At 38.3% G+C, this 17675-nt stretch overlaps 2 protein-coding genes across 5 annotated transcripts in view; one reads left to right on the top strand and one right to left on the bottom strand.

Annotated features, from left to right (window-relative positions):
- LOC306756120 (focal adhesion kinase 1-like) overlaps positions 1-7404 on the top strand; it is a 60082-nt gene extending 52678 nt beyond the window's left edge. For 3 of the 4 annotated variants that reach the window (XM_079240783.1, XM_079240785.1, XM_079240782.1), the window contains 6 exons: positions 1713-1752; positions 2317-2420; positions 4320-4475; positions 4730-4810; positions 4902-4987; positions 5296-7404. In XM_079240783.1, the coding sequence (XP_079096909.1) occupies positions 1713-1752; positions 2317-2420; positions 4320-4475; positions 4730-4810; positions 4902-4987; positions 5296-5422 (594 nt within the window). In that variant the 3' untranslated portion in view covers positions 5423-7404. The remainder of the gene's footprint in view (positions 1-1712; positions 1753-2316; positions 2421-4319; positions 4476-4729; positions 4811-4901; positions 4988-5295) is intronic. The other variant, XM_079240784.1, reaches the window with a different exon arrangement.
- Positions 7405-12062: 4658 nt separating this feature from the next.
- LOC306756157 (lipid scramblase CLPTM1L-like) lies at positions 12063-17212 on the bottom strand (the record flags this gene model as incomplete). The annotated part of the gene is made up of 16 exons (XM_079240829.1): positions 12063-12200; positions 12335-12379; positions 12546-12601; positions 12698-12732; positions 13332-13414; positions 13503-13553; positions 13687-13737; positions 13828-13928; positions 14023-14107; positions 14279-14373; positions 14505-14622; positions 14717-14795; positions 15172-15302; positions 15398-15575; positions 15685-15776; positions 17012-17212. The coding sequence occupies 16 exons, from the start codon at positions 17210-17212 to the stop codon at positions 12063-12065; spliced, it is 1539 nt and encodes a 512-aa protein (XP_079096955.1).
- Positions 17213-17675: the final 463 nt, after the last annotated feature.

Genomic DNA, 17675 nt, shown 5'->3' with positions numbered 1-17675 from the left:
TATATTTTTCCCTCATCAATAGCTGTTTTCTGTCTAATGCTGAACAGCATTAGGTACCCACATCCTCTGAAAAATGTTCATTCCTGAGAGATGAACAGTCGTGCTGGGTCGTACTGTTGCCTCCAAGTTCTCGCTGTCAAAGTCACGACCATTTGCGGCAGCTTTTTCTGAACTGTTTGTGTTTCTAAGCAAGGAGGATGTCTGATAAGGACAAATGTTGACTGAAGTCCATGTTACGAATGGAGTCGCTGCAATCGGCCGATGCATATGTTTGTTTTGATTTCGAGCTGAGAGGATCAATCCAGGGAGAGGAAGTGACCTCTTGGGGGTGGGGTCAGCAATGCAGGGTCAATGAATTCTCACAGCATCACTGGATATTAATAGAAGCCTGTTAGAGAAGTAGAAAGATGTCTCCAGTAGTCTCTCTCAGTGTAGATGCAGCGTGGTTACCAGTCTCTGCCTTCCTCTCACAGTAAAATGTGTGTGAAAAGCCCAATTACAGGAAATTATAATGGGTTTGATCCTACAGAAAACTATCTAGAAGTATGTGTCTCACAGCTGAAAAAGGTACTTTTGTTTTATTTTTGTTTTGTTTAGTTTTTTTCTGCCAAAAATGTCAATTTTTCCCCTCCAAATATTTCATTGTCTTAAATTCATTGTCTTAAATTGTCAAATCTGAATATCTTTGTGTTCATGACTTATTTGGCAAAACTATCATTTTTTAAACAATATCTTTTTACCAAACCATAAATTGCTTTTATGCGAAGATTTTTTTTTTTGCCATTTCGTTTATGAAAATTTGACTAAAAAAAAAAAAAAAAAAACTTAAATCACTTTTTAAATTGTTAAATTTTGCACTTTGATAACACTTAAATCATTTGAACATGTTTTAACAGCCCTTACAATCTTTATTAAGTAATCACTTCAAGAAACACTTTTAACTCTTCTGTTTATTGGTCCTGGATCTTTAGTCTGCTGGCAAGCAGAGTTTTTGTGCAAATTTTGCCCAGATTTTGAGTCATGTGTGTTATTTCCCTGATGCCAGCAGAAGTTGTTGCAGCAGTCTGAAGTTGCCACAGGCCAGATATTTCTGTCTCTGTAATTTATCTCTCTGCTTGTCCTCCTCCCATTGAATGGTTGTGGTTTGTGGTGGGAAAATCTCCCTAGTTTGTGCGCGTGCATGCATGCACGTGTGTGCACAAATTGCTGTTGTGGAGTATTTTTGGGTGTCGTGCCTGTCGGACCACAACACTTCGATGGCACCAAGGACTTCGAGGCCCTATGTGCACACAGAGAAAACAACAACGATGCAGAAATAATACAACAAAGTGAATATGTTGTCTGAGTTTGTTGCAACATTTTCTGCTCTCAGCCATCAAATCTTTATTAAATTCCTGATCATCTTCCATTTCTAAGACAGAAAACGCCTCTTTGTTATCCCTGGGAAGGACCATAGAATGTTTTTGGTAAAGAACCAAAAGCAGACCACACACCAGTGAAAACAGAGCTCTTTAAGTGGAGCCAATTGTGATCTTGCTATGTACAAATTGAGACTTGGTGTATTGTGTGATAGAATTAAATTGGAGCCTCTCCTCTCTTCAGAGATCGCTGGTGGTTTTGTGCCTGTGAAGTTCTAATTTCCTGCAGAGCTTCTGATTATATCTGTGACTGTGCACTTACTAAACCAATGTTTTGTTTGTTTGTTTGTGCAGACAGGAAACCAGCACATATACCAGCCTGTCGGAAAAGCAGGTAATAGACAGGCTTCCATAATTCACTCGTTACACAACCACACACACATATAATATTTAAAAGCTCTGCTATTCCCTCTTGCTACTGAGTTGGTGTATCTCTATTCTATGTCTCTGACACAGCAGATCGAGTGTGAGCATATGTGGCACTGTCTGTCTGCAGAGGTTTCAGTCTGTTGCTTTACTTTGACAGATCTGATTCTGAGTCTGCAACCTTTTGTTCTGCAGGAGAGCAAACCAGCCACAGAATATATGGGCTCAAAAAGCATGTCAAGCTCAGTTTGTTGAGTGAATATGATCAAACTAGAGCACAGAGAAAAGCAGGAAAAGATTCAGCAATTATGTTGCACAACATTATGGTCAAAAAGATTTTCCAGGATAATTTTATTTTTTGTTTTTGTATCAGGATCTGCATTTTATCTCTAAAGCCCAAACAATTAAAAAAAAAAAAAAAAAAAAAAAAAAGAATTAAGATTTTGTCAACAGCAACTGAAACAAAACTGAGTCTGTTTTAATTTTTTTTATTTATTTTTATTTTTTATTTTTACCGTTATGTGTTCTCCAGAACATGTGGCGCCTCCAAAGAAACCACCTCGACCCGGGGCCCAGAGCCAGATGGGTAGTCTGGCTTGTCTAAATACTGGCGACAGCTACAATGATGGAGTGAAGGTACACATACAAATGCAAAAGAAAATAAAACTTACACTTACTCCCGAATGAACACCTGCAACAGTAGTGTGCACACATGCAAAATACATTTACCAAATATAGGTATTGCATGTTTTGCTGACAGCATTAATATTTTCCTTTTTATCTTCTTTTTATTGGCTGCTCCCTCTTCCTCCCCTCCTCCTTCTCCTCCTCCTCCTCCTGCACTCTGCCTTACTGTTGACCCCTAGCCCTGGCGGGTAAGCAGCACACTGTCTGTGTGTGTTTACTGTGCGTCTTGTGTCCCAGTCACTCTGTCAGCACCTTGATTTCTCTGTCCAGCTAATTAACTGTCTGTAATATTAACATCTAGACACAGATTTCATTCCTGTAGTCATACGTTACGTTTTATTAATCCTTTCTTTCTAAGCTAACATCAAGATCTGATTGGTATTGAACGAATGAAATCCTCTGTGCACCATGTTTTCAACCTGAAAGCAAAGTGGTTGAAATATGAGTTAAAATTGACAAGAATGAGGTAAATTGTTGACAAGGGGATCCAACTTTAGGCATTCCTACGGGTTACTGAAACCTGTAGGAATGCCTGAAATTGGATCCCCTTGTCAACAATTTATCTCATGCCTGTACACTGTATACTGATTATACTCCCCAAATGTGAGGGTATAATCAGTAGGTGGTCTGGTAGCTGAGATTCACAGCAGAAAGGGCATTTGGCTCAAGCTACAATTTTAGCTTAACCCAGTATTTTGCCACTGTCCAATATACCTGCACAGTAAGCCACTGAAATGAGATGACATATAGTTGTAATTAAACCGAAGTTTAATCACAATTTCTGCTCCATGTAGTCATCAGAGAACAAAATACTTTTACAAGAAGAGGGAAGTTTGGAGCATGTGTAGCATGTATCAACCTATTTGAGTTTGATTGAACTAATACATGGACAGTTTGGGTCAATCTTGTTAGACCAGTTTGTAATTCAGGTGTTCAATCTTATATGATTTTGGTCAGAATAACACATCCAGTTTTAAACAGATTCACAGTAGTTTTGTTTTTGTTTTGTTTTTTTAATCTATGCAGTGTTATAATAACATGCTCAGTGAAGAAAATCAGTACTTGTCTCTGTTTGGAGATGTTGCTCCCTGTTTTGGGTTGAATCTTCCATCATTTACACACAGTATGACAGTGCCATCTAGTGGCTGGAATTGAAAGCTGCACATTTGCAACATCCACTTGATCTATTTTCTATTTATATTGCACTTTTCCTATTGAAATGTAGATCAAAGTGCTTCCCAAAACAGTATTATTACCTCCTAAAGTTCATTTAGCATCAATAATCAAAATTAAGCACCAATATTCATTCATCCATCCACTCCATACTTGGTGTCCTGATTTACTGTGTTATCTCTAAGATATAAGTGTCCTGCAGCAACTGCTCATCCATACTTACCATACCATACCATACCATACCATACCATACCATACCATATTTATTTATAAAGCACTTTAAAGACAACATACAGCTGACCAAAGTGCTGTACGGAAACAGCAAGTGAACAAAAACAGCTTAAGAAAATAAAATAACAATTAAATGGTAAAATAAGAGATAGATGAAAAAGAACAGTTAAAAATGAAATACAAGGACACAGATAACAACTCAGTCTTGCTAAAATACCAAAGAATAAATACTTGATTTTATGTCGTTAGAATGATCTCTTTGATGCACCTTACTTTATTAATTTTCATCTCCACAGCCAAAACAGGATTTTTGCTGATAGCTTTCGTAACAGCAAGCTGCTTTTTTGCCCTTGCCCCATCATCAGTGCTTCCAGGTTTTTCTCTGAGGTATTTATTCATTCAGTGAACCTGCCACTCACTACTTTCTTCCCTCTCATGGTTCAGCTGCAGCCTCAAGAGATAAGCCCCCCTCCCACCGCCAATCTGGATCGCTCGAACGACAAAGTGTACGAGAACGTGACAGGATTGGTCAAAGCTGTGATTGAAATGTCAAGTAAGATTCAGCCAGCTCCTCCAGAGGAATATGTGCCCATGGTCAAGGTAACATCAGTTGACTCGTCTACTCAATACTTATTGTTTGGTGAGAGTTTGAAAGTGTTAGTGTTACAAACAATGAAAGCATTGAGGGTTGTTTAGTTGAGAGGAGGCGGTGCATCTGTAACTCTTATGTTGCATCCTTAGTTTATGTTGCTGGCGAATATGTCTGATATCTTAATGTCTTTTTACAGTCGTACAGCGTTGTTTAATTCTTATTCATCTGTCCTCAAGAACATACGTATGTTTCTGTTGTTCAGGATGTGGGTCTGGCACTGAGGACATTATTAGCCACAGTAGATGAGACACTACCTCAACTTCCAGCCAGTACACACAGAGAGGTAGAAATGCATGTTCTAACATGCTCATTGTGTGGGGTTGCATTGCGGTTTTCCATCAGTCTGATGTGTTGTGCTCTGTTTTCCTCATCAGATTGAAATGGCACAAAAGTTGTTGAACTCTGACTTGGCAGAGCTGATTGGGAAGATGAAGTTAGCCCAACAATATGTGATGACCAGGTAGGTGTAATAGCATTGGCTGCCAGCTGTTTGTCACTTAGAGCACTTTTGCTGTATTTATTTGTTTGATGCAGGCAGTCAGACCATGTTTATTATTGTTTTAATTAAGAAAAAATATTCAATTAGGATTAAAAGATATAGTCCAGAAAAAGCATAATAGATATTGTTATCAACTTTAGTCTCTGACTGAAAGCTGTGTGTGCGTTTTTCTAAAGCCACCTTGTATAAATATCTATCCTGCGATCAGTTTAACAATACCACCAATGAAAATGTTCTACATGATCAATATTATTATCTGTGTCTGTCAGTCTGCAGCAGGACTATAAGAAGCAGATGTTGACAGCGGCTCATGCTCTTGCAGTTGATGCTAAGAACCTCCTGGATGTCATCGATCAGTCCCGACTCAAGATGATGGCCCACTCCCGCCCACACTAGCCCCACGCCGGCTAATCTGACCAACAGGAGCCCCAGCACCTCGGTGGTATCTGTTTGTGGCAGAGAACAGCAGACTCCTGGATCAGTGACATCAGTCATGATTAGAGAGAGTTGATGGATGCAACTGCTTTACACTGCTGGGGGAGAACACTGACTCCTTTGTTGTGATCACACCCCAGGAAAATCATATTATGTTCAATCCTTTGTTAGCCTGAGATTCAATTCTCAACCACTGTGACTTTCCCAAATGAAGAACATAGCAAAGATGCTTCCTGAATCAGAGACTTGGCAGCTTCACTCTCTTTGGACTGGACTCCAGTGATGAGAGGAGATACAACAGAGGGGGTGACAGGAGTTCTTTCTTTTGTGTTTGTTTTTTTAACTCTGGATCTGGACAGGCTTAAAAACCTCTGATGGTATCTGACATGTGAGTTATTTGAACCAGTGCTGCTGACATCAGATGTCTCTGTGGAGTCCACGGACGGATTTGAAACGTATCTTTATTTAACTTCACAGTGAGAGTGGACTTCGGCCAGCAGGCATGTCAGTGTGCTCATCGACATTGATCATATGTTTTGAACTGTGGTTGTGAACTCTCCTCTCAGTTGAACCCGACTAGATGTTTTCTATTCTGTTTTGGTCCCGTGTGATGCTGTGAGCGGACGCTTCTACAACACAGCACTCAGTGAAGAAAGGCTTGGTTTCGGCCTGGAAAAGCAGCCTTTCACCCTTTATGTCTCCTGATTCGTCCCTCCTTCATCTGCTCCTGTGTTCCCTCCGTCTCACCAGCTTTTATTTATAAACTCAAATTACAGAGGAGACGGAGGGAGGAACGGAAACGGCAGATTAAAACTTCAGGACAGTCTAGCGCCGCTCTACTGCTTGGAGAAAGAGCACATTATCCTCTTCCTTCTCTAGTTCTCTCACTTTTCCTTCTCAGTAGTCGTTTCTTCCTGCGGTCTTCCTCACCTCCTCTCCGAGCAGGTTTTAAATACTCCAAATGTGAAGAATCCAAATCTGTCTGGGTAAATACCACAGGCAGGAAACCTCCTACTTCCCAGACTAGTCTACTTTTTCTTTACTGGTTGGCTCCATGTTTTTAGTGTTGTTTCAGCAGTCACGGTCTTCTTCCTCTAAAAACTGTTTGCAACTTGGAATACAAGCAACTCAGTCCCAGCAATGACTAATGTGCAGAAATGTGAAGAAGAAAGGTGGATGCTCATAGAGGTCTTGCATCACACTTTTATGGGTCTAATTACTCAGTTTCACTAAAACTGTATTTCCTAGAGACACAAACAACCTCATACCTGTAACTTTTTTTTGTCACTCCCTGTCTCTGTCAGGTGAGACACTTTAAGAACGTCCCTCCTGGACGTTCTTAAAGTGTCCTGGACGTTTGCCTGGAGACGAAAGTCTCCAGGCAAACGAACACATGAAATGTGGAGCTCCGTGACTGGAACTTGTCTTGTGAACACACACAAAAAATGTTTTAAAAAAAACAACCGCATAAAAAAAAAACCAAAAGAATAAAAACAATAACACTGAACTGAAAATCACATGTGTCTTTGTTAATAACAACCCCACATTGAGTATGAGTTACTGCTAATATAAAACATACTGGTATAGCATGACATGCTGGTATGGAGAAGAGCATATTTGCACAGCACCAAAAACACCACACATCCTAACGTTTTAATTCTATTTTACCCAGATGTGATTTCCATGTTTAACCAGCAATGAAACTATCAAATGTCTGGGTGTTATGAGGATTAAAATGTAAAAAAAAAAAATATATATATATACACAAATAAAAAAACAATCTATTTTATGTCAATGTCGTTGCGTAAATCTGCTCATGTTGGTATATTGTAAGCTATACTGGTGTGTATCACTGGTGAATTGTACAGAACTCGTACTAGTAAACACTGGTTTTTATTTTGTCTTCTCGGCTCAATCAGCCATCTTGTCAAATAGGAGGGAAAAAAAACAATGAAATAAAATTATGATGAAATGTTATATGGCTTAATTAGAGTTTTTATTCCATGTTTATGTGCTTCACTTCCCATCCAGATCATTAAACAAGATCAAGGTTATTTTACATCACAAATTCAAATTCCTTTCAGTATTACAAATGTCAGCATACATACATTATTATTAAACAGTATTTACATCATGCTATATATTACAAAATTCTACAGATAGTCTTGAAACGATATTTTTGAAGGTTTCTGCAGATGAGCTGGTGTATCTGAATGATCTCAGAGTAGAAGTAATTGGAAAGCACCAACAGTTAGACTGAGCAGTGTAATGTGTGTGTGAATGGAGCTTGCTTTACTGAAGTTACAGTAGTCATTGCCGCTGCAGCAGGTCACAGTGTTCCCATTTCCTTCAGAGTCTACAGAAGCGGTTGAGGCGGCTCCTAGGCACGTTGCCTTGCTGGCACATTGCTTCACTATGGCTTTCAACAACCCTGAATAGCACAAACAGTGTTTACTGTACTTCTTCATTTTTAAAGGCTGTGTGGAGCAAATAAGCAATTCAAAGTGTCCTTCAGTAATCCAGGTTAGACCTGCCACCATGAAATAACTTGGATCCTTATAAAAAACATGCAGTTGTGTGTGTTTTTGACCATCTGGTCTTTGTTGTTACCCAAAGTGTCAACGACGGTCATGCACGTGTCTAGTGGCTGCTGACACTCCTGGCTGCTCTGGTTGCATTCTTCGTTTGTGGTCGTGGAACTGCAAACGTAGCACTTCATGGACAGCACTGCAAAGAAACACGACCCAGAGTCCGTTTAAAGCTCAAGTAATAAACTGCATGCCATGAAATCCTGAGTAAAGTTTCTTAAATTTCCGTTTCATTTAGAGGAAGAGAAATCAGAAAACAGGACTAACATTCCTATGACTGAATATTTATTAGTATTTTAATTTATATAATATATATAATTAGTAATGTGTGGCTAATAATTATGCATCAGAGACATTTCTACATCTTACAAATGGGGAAAGAAGAAAACTCTTGATCTGCTAATTCAGCATCAAATCTTTAAGGTCACTTCTTTGTTGGTAACAGCTGTCACCGTTTTAGCAATTCTATTCACTGTTACTGACCTGCCACTGAGAGAAAATTCCTTTTATGGAAAGGTTTTTGTAAGGGCTGGTCTTAAACATTTCTTTGACTCCACTGGAATGAAGACTGTGAATCTTATCATTGTGTCAGAAGTTGCACAATACCATGTTATTAGCCACCATATCAGACTTCTCATGGAGTGTCATTGCATATAAGTTGCCAAAACATCAAACTGAAATGGTGCTTATCGCATGTACTAAACTTGTTTGGTGTTTATGGTATTTGGTAAAGTAAAGGATCTTATGGTGGATCAGAAACTTGCACGCAAACTGCAAAGAGCACTACTTCCAAGCACAACAATGTCAGAACTAGTCAAGCCTGCTTACATAATTATAGAGGTGGTGTGTTGTTCCTCCTGTTTGGAGTTCTGGTCCCCTTGTAGGTCATTAGATGGATTCATCAAGTTAGGCATATTTATTTATTCTTTTTTTTTAAAGCTACTTAGTCGAATTAAGGGTCGCGGGGAAGCTGGAGCCTATCGTAGCAATCATTGGGCAAGAGGCATGGTACATCCTGGACAGGGCGCCAGTCTATCACAGGGCCAAATTAAACATATTCTTCAGATATTTAGGAGCAAGACCACAAACTCCAATTACTGGCTTGTCCCTAACAAAAAAACAAATGTAACTCTTAAGAAATCCATAGATGTGTGATTCATTCCCTAGTGTGTGTGAATGTCAGGTTTGACTGCTCTCCTACCATCTGTCACACCTAAACAGTTCAATATAAACAACACATTGAAGCGAACGCATACTTTTCCATTAAGTCAAAGGTTGAGTCTGTGCTGTTAGAACAAAACAGACGAATATGACATGACAGCTGATAAAGTTCAGACAGGTGGAGGTTGCACATGTCTTCAGTTGAAATAAAATGTGACTTAATGTCTTCGTGTCAGAGATCTGGGAGGTGTGTATTTGTGAAACACTGAATGTTATCAAACATATCACTTTAATGAAAACAGTATTGTCTAAATTACATTTTACATCTATATAAATCCTATGGCTTTTTATGACATTTTTAATGCTGTTTTTAGTCTGCCAGCATTATAGATCTACACTGAATGTGGACAATATTGTACAAATGCATGTGTGAAAGGAGCTAGATATATATTTTGGATATATATCTAGCTATATCTATCCAAAATCAGACGAAAAAGTAGTCTGGGAAAACACAAACAAAAACGTTCTGTAAGAATTGCAAGTTGATATTAAGTATGTATTTTTCCTCAAACATCTCCAGCCACTTCAGCAAAATGCTTCGCATAAAGGACAAAGCACTGAATATTGGTCTCTTTCACACAGTTTTTGTTCTTTAAAGCTTCTTCATTTAAATCTATAGGATGATTATTCTGAGATTACTGTAATACACATACCTGGAGAGAAGAGGAGGAAGAGGAATATTAGGCCAATCAGCATCTTGCTAACACGCATTAGTCTCTTCACCACCTGAAACTTCTGTGTCGAACCTGTTGTCGTTGAGGTTTCTCTTGTTTGTTTCACAGGAGCTCCTGAAGTAGTTCCTCCCACATCAGACAGCATAAAGCTGAAAGACATTCCTCGATCTTGCTGTGGTTTCACAGATACTTGCCCTTTATTTATCTACTGTCAATCACAAACACAGAGAGGCGTCAGCTGATTGAGACTTCCTTCGTCTGTGCCATGACTTCCAGTGAGTGCAACTTCACCTGTTTTGCAGGACTTCCTGGAAATAAGTCAACTCTGTACGTATAAAGATTGCAGTGTTAAAACATAAATCGAAGCAATCAGTAAGTTAAAAAGATTTGTGTAGAAGTGTTTTGTAATCTCAAAAACACTCATAGTTTATAATGATTTGCGCTGATCTAATCTGTCATGGATACAAAGCAAATAACAGTATTACAGTCTTTTAAAGATCTACCCGTCATTTCAAAAGATTGTTGGTGCAACACTACAATATCTTCATGTTTTTGTCTGCTTGCTTGAGGAATGCATACACTCAACACCAGCAGCCTTAGTACACTTAACACTTACACACATACAAAAACTTGATTTTTAAGGGTAAGCTTTCAATTGAAATTCATATCCTGAAGCAGACCCTGAAAGACACACATTGAGGCCATTCAATTATGTTTATGTTTTACTATAAAGACATCAAGAATCAAGTCAGGCAGTGTCCCCTGTTGTCACACATACACATGTACATACAGATCATTCCAAATGTCTAGTGCCTGATTTGTACACATTTGCACACACCTTGAGGCCAGTCATGAGGCCTGCAATGAGCCCAATTTCAGAAATGCCTTCACTTGAGTTCAGTGTCAGCCTCCAGAATGTATTGTAAATGGTTCATTCTTTGTAATATGCAAAATGGCCCCACAATATATTCCTGATCTCAAAGTCATCCGTGTAATTCTGCAGATGAATTATAACATACATGTTGCTAAGCAGTAAAATGTCCAAACAACAGGACCTTGTTTTACATAGTCACTTCATTGTTCGGTTTGAACAGTTGTGTTGCTCTAAAACTATGTAAAATTGAATAAAACAAGACAAAAAAGTTTTAAAACATCCAGAATATTCCCCATTAATGTAATTGTGCATCAGTAAAGCAGTCTCTGAAATGCTGGAACAAGTGTGAAAGATTTTCTGTACATATTGTAAAACCTTGAAAACAATTATGGAGAAAAAAAAGCATAATTTTCTGCTTCGTAAGGTCAGTAAGGGAAAATCAGTAATTAGGCTTTCAAGAAATCTTATAAAAGTCAGCAAAATGTGGCAAGTAATGCTTTTTAAACAGCAATGAGTTATGAAATTGATGCTTTACTGTTAAGACTTCAACTCCTTCACAAGCAGAAAAAGCAGAATCCAGCCAACACAAATACATAAGAACAGATGATCCGAGGATGCAAAAATAGTTGTTACAAAGTAAAGCAGGATTGATTGATGGATAGATTCATTTTCTGCAGGAGCAAAAGTAAAATCCAGCAAAACCAAGCCCAAATCACCAGTATATCCATGGTTTCACCCAACCTTAAAGTCTGCAGCAGAACAGGCGGTCTCAGATCTGCCAGTATGTTGCTGAATACATGGGCAGATGTCCTGTCTGGATGTTTCTGTTTGCATCTTCAAGCTTGATTAGTAATTTTTCTTCAAGGCTAGCTGCTTTTTGTGCATCCATTTATCTTCTCAGTGAGTCTTTACTTTCTTTGTTATAGACTCTCGTCTTCTGGGCTTGGGAACATAAAGTCTGGTAAAAAAAATATGACAAAAACATGGTGATGTTACTATTATTATTATGATATTAAGCAGTTCAAACACTAATAAATCAATTCAAGCAGGTTGCATGATCCAAATAGAAAAGGAGAAATGCAGCTGTTGTTCATTGTATGCTTATATATAGCTTTATTAAATAACAGCAAAAATTCTACCTGATGTCAGGGTGGTAACTTAGATTGTAAAGATATTTGTTTTTTCATGTGTTTGACTTTTTCATCTCTGGACTTGCTGGCATCATAGTATGTTGTGTGTTTGTTTTACCTTCTCTGGTAGAGGTACAGGAAGAAGAGGAGCTCGTCTCTGAAGCAGGAAAGTTGGTGAGTGGAAGAGAAGGATATAGAAGTAGAGAAAAGGGAGGCGCAGGAGCAAAGATCTGAAATCACTGTGTTCACTCCCTGTGGAAATAAGAAGATTGAATGTTCCTGTTAAGAAAATGTAACTGTAGTTGAATCCACATGTTAAATCATTTTATGAAAAGGTTTGAAGACAGCAGTGATCTGTTCTCAGATAAAGAAGTATAAATACTCACTCTGTACATCAACACCGTCCCCTGCAGGTGGCTCACAGACTTCAGCTGTCCCACAGCAAGCGATGAACATGAAAGACGAGGGACTTCTGTTAAAAATACATCTAACAATATCTACATTGGTTAAGCTACAGCTCAGTTACTGATATTTGTTTAACAATAAAGTGCATTGAGACTGGTTTCTACTGCCTCTGGTTTATCAGGTTTATCAAACCTTGTGGTTTATGAAGAGCTGAGGAGCCATAGACAGGAAGCTAAATGCATACACTCCTGAAGGGGAGAGAGGGAAGGTGAAGCATTTACTTCATCTGTGTTTAATATTGAAGTTTGACGTTGACATGAAGATGAATGGGAAAAAAAACTCACCAGTAACCAGACTATTGATCAGCCAGGAGTAGTAACTGTAAGCAAAACACAATTTTATGTTAATATGCATCTGTAAACTATTTTTGAATACATGTAAAGGTTTCATGGGAAATTTAGATAATAGAACTTTTCTTTAAAGCCATTTAATATGACTGATTAAAACATTTTAGTAAATTTAGGCAACGGGAATGTTTGTGTTAGCGTATCAAAAGGGGCAAATATAAGAAATTTGATCAGACTGTATTAATATTTTATTTATTAGGCAAAGAAGCCACAGTAGTGTAGTGGTTTGCAGTGCTGCCGTGCAGCAAGGTCACTGGTTTGGATCTTAGTTAGGGAGGCAGGGGATATTAGAAAAGGGGCCTTTCTGTGTGGAGTTTGTATGTTCTCCCTATCTAGGCACAGGTTCACTCCAACTTCCTGCCACAGTCCAAATACATGCACATTAAGTTAACTTAAGTAAGACTAGACATAAGTCTGAACGTGAGTAGTTGTTTCTCTCTGCATTGACATTGCTACGCTAATTGCTGGGATACACTCCAGCTTCCCAGTGACCCAAAACTGGATTAACCAATATACAAAATGAAGGATAAATGAAGACAAAGAACCAAGTTAGAACTAATTATCAGTTCACCTTTTTTGGCGTAAGTAGGCTAGTGAGAAAATTGCTCCACTGATACACAGAGGATACACCAAGTAGGACAAGTATCGGGATGCCTGTAAGGAGGAACACAAATTATATCAATTAAATGAAGCCTGAGGAGAATAAACCCAGAGCTCTGATGTTCAAGAAAAACTTGGCAACCTGAGTGTCATATTCCACTGTTTTTCGCTCTTCTTCATCCAGCTTGTTAATCTGCATGTAAGATAAGAACCCATGCTAGTGTACAGTTTATCTGAGGAACCTCTTGTACAGCCTCAACATGTTAAATCACTGCACACATGTCATAGCAAATGAGAACATGGTTGAACTAATGCTGCATACTCACACGAAACTTCTTGTTAAGTTGGATCTTAAACACTTTAAAGAGCTTCCACACCTGATAGGATGAAAAATTACTGGGATAAAACTGTCCTTGTTGATCTTTTTGAGTCTTAGTTGTTTTAAGGGGACAGTTACAGCGAGTTACCTCCACACATGCCCCCAGTCCAACAGGAAGGAGCACTAGCAGGCTGGTCTCCTCCAGCAGATGAAGGAAAATCAGCAAAGTGCTGAGGCAACGCCACAAAACTGAAAACAGAGAGGAGGAAACAGAATTTAGCATTTCCGATGTTTTGCTTGTCTCTCATCAACCTTTTCAGCCACTTTTAGCTATTACATTTACCTGACTTTCTTGACATTCCCGCCATGCTCTTCTTTTTCCTCCAAGAGCTGATGTCATTTTTAAGTGCTAAAAATTCACAAATAAGCTTTTCGAAAGCAAAAAAAATGTGATTACATTTGATAGAATTTGACTTCAAATGCATCTGGAATATTATTACACATTACAATCCATGTCAGGAAAGAGATAAAATTAACAAAAAATAGTCCATGCACACAGGTACACCCTGGTAAAATGCAGCTGTGGTGTTGTCACTTACTTGTAGAGCTGTGATGAGTGCAGTCAGCACTAACAGGTACAGATTAGATCCAACCAGAGTTTCTTTAATCTCATCTATATTTTCTTCAGTGAAGCCTTTATAATTACAGACACACAAAGGAATAATGGTGATATGTGTAAACAGTTAGTGCTCACACACTACTACATGCAATTAATGCCACAACTCATTTACTCTTTAATGATAACTTGTTATCTCCTTAGCTCACCAAATTGTCGCAGGGAATACACAATGTCGTGTAGATGGACCCAAAACCTGAATCTTCTTAAAGAGATCCCCTCATAAGACACAGTCAGAGGAAGCTGCATAGTTCTGCTGCTGATCTCCTGCCGATGTAGGGATTAATTATTGGTTTTATTCTATCAATTAAATCTGGAAACTGACAGAGTGTGTTAAAGTTTGTTTGGTAATCTTTTCTACCATGAGGTCTCTGACTCTGAAGCTGAGCTCATTGACTAGCAGCAGAGGGAGGTAGATCATCTGTCTGCCCTCCTGAGAGCTGCAAGGACAGACGGACAGTAAGTTGCCTTCAAACAGATGCATTCACAGCCTGCAGCTAGAAGTAAGCAAATATGCACGCTCTGCAGTACCTTTCATTTGGAAAATCCTAATGGTTTCATTTATTTTTCATCTAAAATTAAACTTCCCTTTTACTTTTTTGCTAACAGCAAACAACAAAGCTGTGAAAGAAAATTTTCACCAATTTTTAAACGTTTTCAAAGATCATTTTAACATAAACAATCTCTTCAAAAGCTGCAGAGAAATTTTCCTTTTGGTCTTCTGGGATTAAATGCATGCACAGCTCCAGTAAAGCAGAGGTCAGCAGCTCTTTCATGCTCATCTGTCTTTAGCCTTCAAATCTTAATGTGACTTACAGTCTCATGTAGCGACGCACATCACTAGGAAGCCCCGCCTTGCTGAAGCTGAAATCCTCTGACATCAGAGCGATTGACAAGTGCGGTCTCCAGTGTGACACAGGAGTCTCAGCTCTAGGTTGCTGATAGGGCTGAAAAAATGGTCTATATTCAGCAGCTGCATCTTTAAACTGACTGTAAAGGGGAAATAAGATGCAGGTATACAGATGATGACTAAAAATGCTACCTTCAGCGTGTCCTTTTGGTCACCTGTGTTGGCAGGAGTGATGTAAGTCGTAAGCTGAGCTGGATAGTGGACTTCTTTTCTATCCTCCAAAGGTGAAACACCCACTTTGTGAACATAGACAACTGCATACAAGCTACCATTTGCCCGAGTCTCCTCTGGCACGGAGATATTTACATGGCTGTGAAAATAAAGACAGATGGGAGACAGAAATAGAAGAAAAACTCATCAGTTTTTCTAATATGTCAATGTTATTATTTGGTCAGGTGATAAGCTTTGTTAAAACCCACCTTTCAAATGTAAGATGAGGGTCAAAAGGATCAACTTTTACTGCAAGGTTGAGTTGGCTGTTGTCTGGCACGAGACAGGTGAAAACACTCAGCTGTAAAACAGGAGGCAGGAGAACAGGATGCATCAAAAATTATATATTACTGCAGCTGTAACTGCAACTTTTTTAATATTGTATTTTAAAAACATGTTGACCAAGTATGACAATGTGCAATGTAAAATTAAATTAAAAACAATAGAAATAGATATATTAAATAATCTGTGTATACATGAATACAATAGATCAGGTTTAGGAAAGGCAGATGAAGAAAAAAAAGTGCATTGATTTTCATAACTGAACCGCTTGCTGACTTCTTTTGCATGAACTTAACATTTGTTTTATAAAAGAAAACACTTCATGTGCAGTATTTTCATACTAAAGCACATATTGTGAGATCTTCTACAGAATACAATATTTTTAGAATAATTTATCCATAAATTAATTATTCAGTCAAAGTTGCAGTCAGTCAGGTTGTGTGGCGAACAGGATGTGGGACATGCACATATTTTTTGGCAGTGCACAAAAATAACACAGTTCTGGAATAATATTTGGGAGGAGTTGGGAAAAATACTTGGATACAAATTACCCATGTCATGTTCAACTCTGTATTTTGGATATTTATCAGGAAAACAAATACCATGTAAAGACAAATATTTGATAAAAAATATTGCTAGCAGCATCTAAAAAAGCTATCACAAGGAAATGGTACAAAGAAGAGCCCCCAACAGTAAAAAATTGGAGAGACATTGTAGAAGAAATTCACAACATGGAGAGACTTACATATATCTTGAGACTTCAACAACATGAATATGAAGATCGATGGGAAAAGTGGACAATGTATATTATGTCAACCAACACTGATTTGTAACTTTTTCTTTTGTTTGTTTTGTTTTGTTTTGTTTTGGTGTTGTAAAATGTGCAAAACGTTACAATAAAATTTAAGTGAAAAAAAAAAAAATTTATTCAGTCATGAATGCGTTATTTAATCCTCATCCTAAATTTTCCTACAAATTGATTTTTCTGCTTATTGTAAATCATAATTCAGTGTCAACTACATATTCTTTTAATGTAAAATACCACAAACTTACCATTCCTGCTTTTTAATGTTGGTAGTGGAACTATTATTATTGGGGGTTTTATGCTGCAAATGAGTCGTTGAAGCGAGCAGCAATCTGCAATAATATTTGGCCAAATACATAATTTCTTTTAAATGGATAAAACAAACAAACAATACCACACACGCCTTGTCTATTTTTTCACAACAAATGAAAAAAAGTGTTTGCGCAAACCTGCAATCTTGGTCTGCCTGACAAGTACGAGTAGATGCAGAGCTCTCCTCTGCCTCCATCGCAGGGTTTGGTGCTGAGGAAGCCGTACAGCAGCCAGGCGGTGTGGAGCATGTACACCACAAACACCCCGAACAGCACCTTGGCGATGGAGCTCCTCTTACCTCCACTGTCCGCGGGCTTAGAGTGACAAGATGGGAACATGCCGGCCAAAGAAAAAACAAAAAATAACAAAAGAGTAAAGACACAGTCTAGTTTAAAATCGTAATCGAATATTACTGGGTACAGCTTCAAATGATATAATCCCCACGCTTCCTCTGCGGCGCAGCATCCTTCCGGTTTTCTTCTTCCAGCGAGAGCAGCGGGATGCAGACGCTGACCTCCGCGCTTGCGCCCACGCCGCCACACTCAAAGAAAGAAAGAAAGACCGTTTAAGATAGTTATAAACAATTATGCAGATTAATTTTAATTATGCTATCATGATTTTTCTGTTGATATATTTCTGCTGTTGATATATTTCCCATTTTTATTATCATACAGTTAGTGTGATTTACGTCTTTTATTTGTTCAAGTCTGGTGCTAACAATCAACAATCAATGTTTGGTTGAAGGAGGTCTATTTAAAAAAAACATTTTTGGAGCCTGCAGTCTTTGGTTTGTTTAGATAC

The sequence above is a fragment of the Telmatherina bonti genome, assembly GCF_933228915.1.
Source record: "Telmatherina bonti genome assembly, chromosome: 5".
Taxonomy (NCBI): domain Eukaryota; kingdom Metazoa; phylum Chordata; class Actinopteri; order Atheriniformes; family Telmatherinidae; genus Telmatherina; species Telmatherina bonti.
This window is presented reverse-complemented; position numbering and strand designations above follow the sequence as displayed.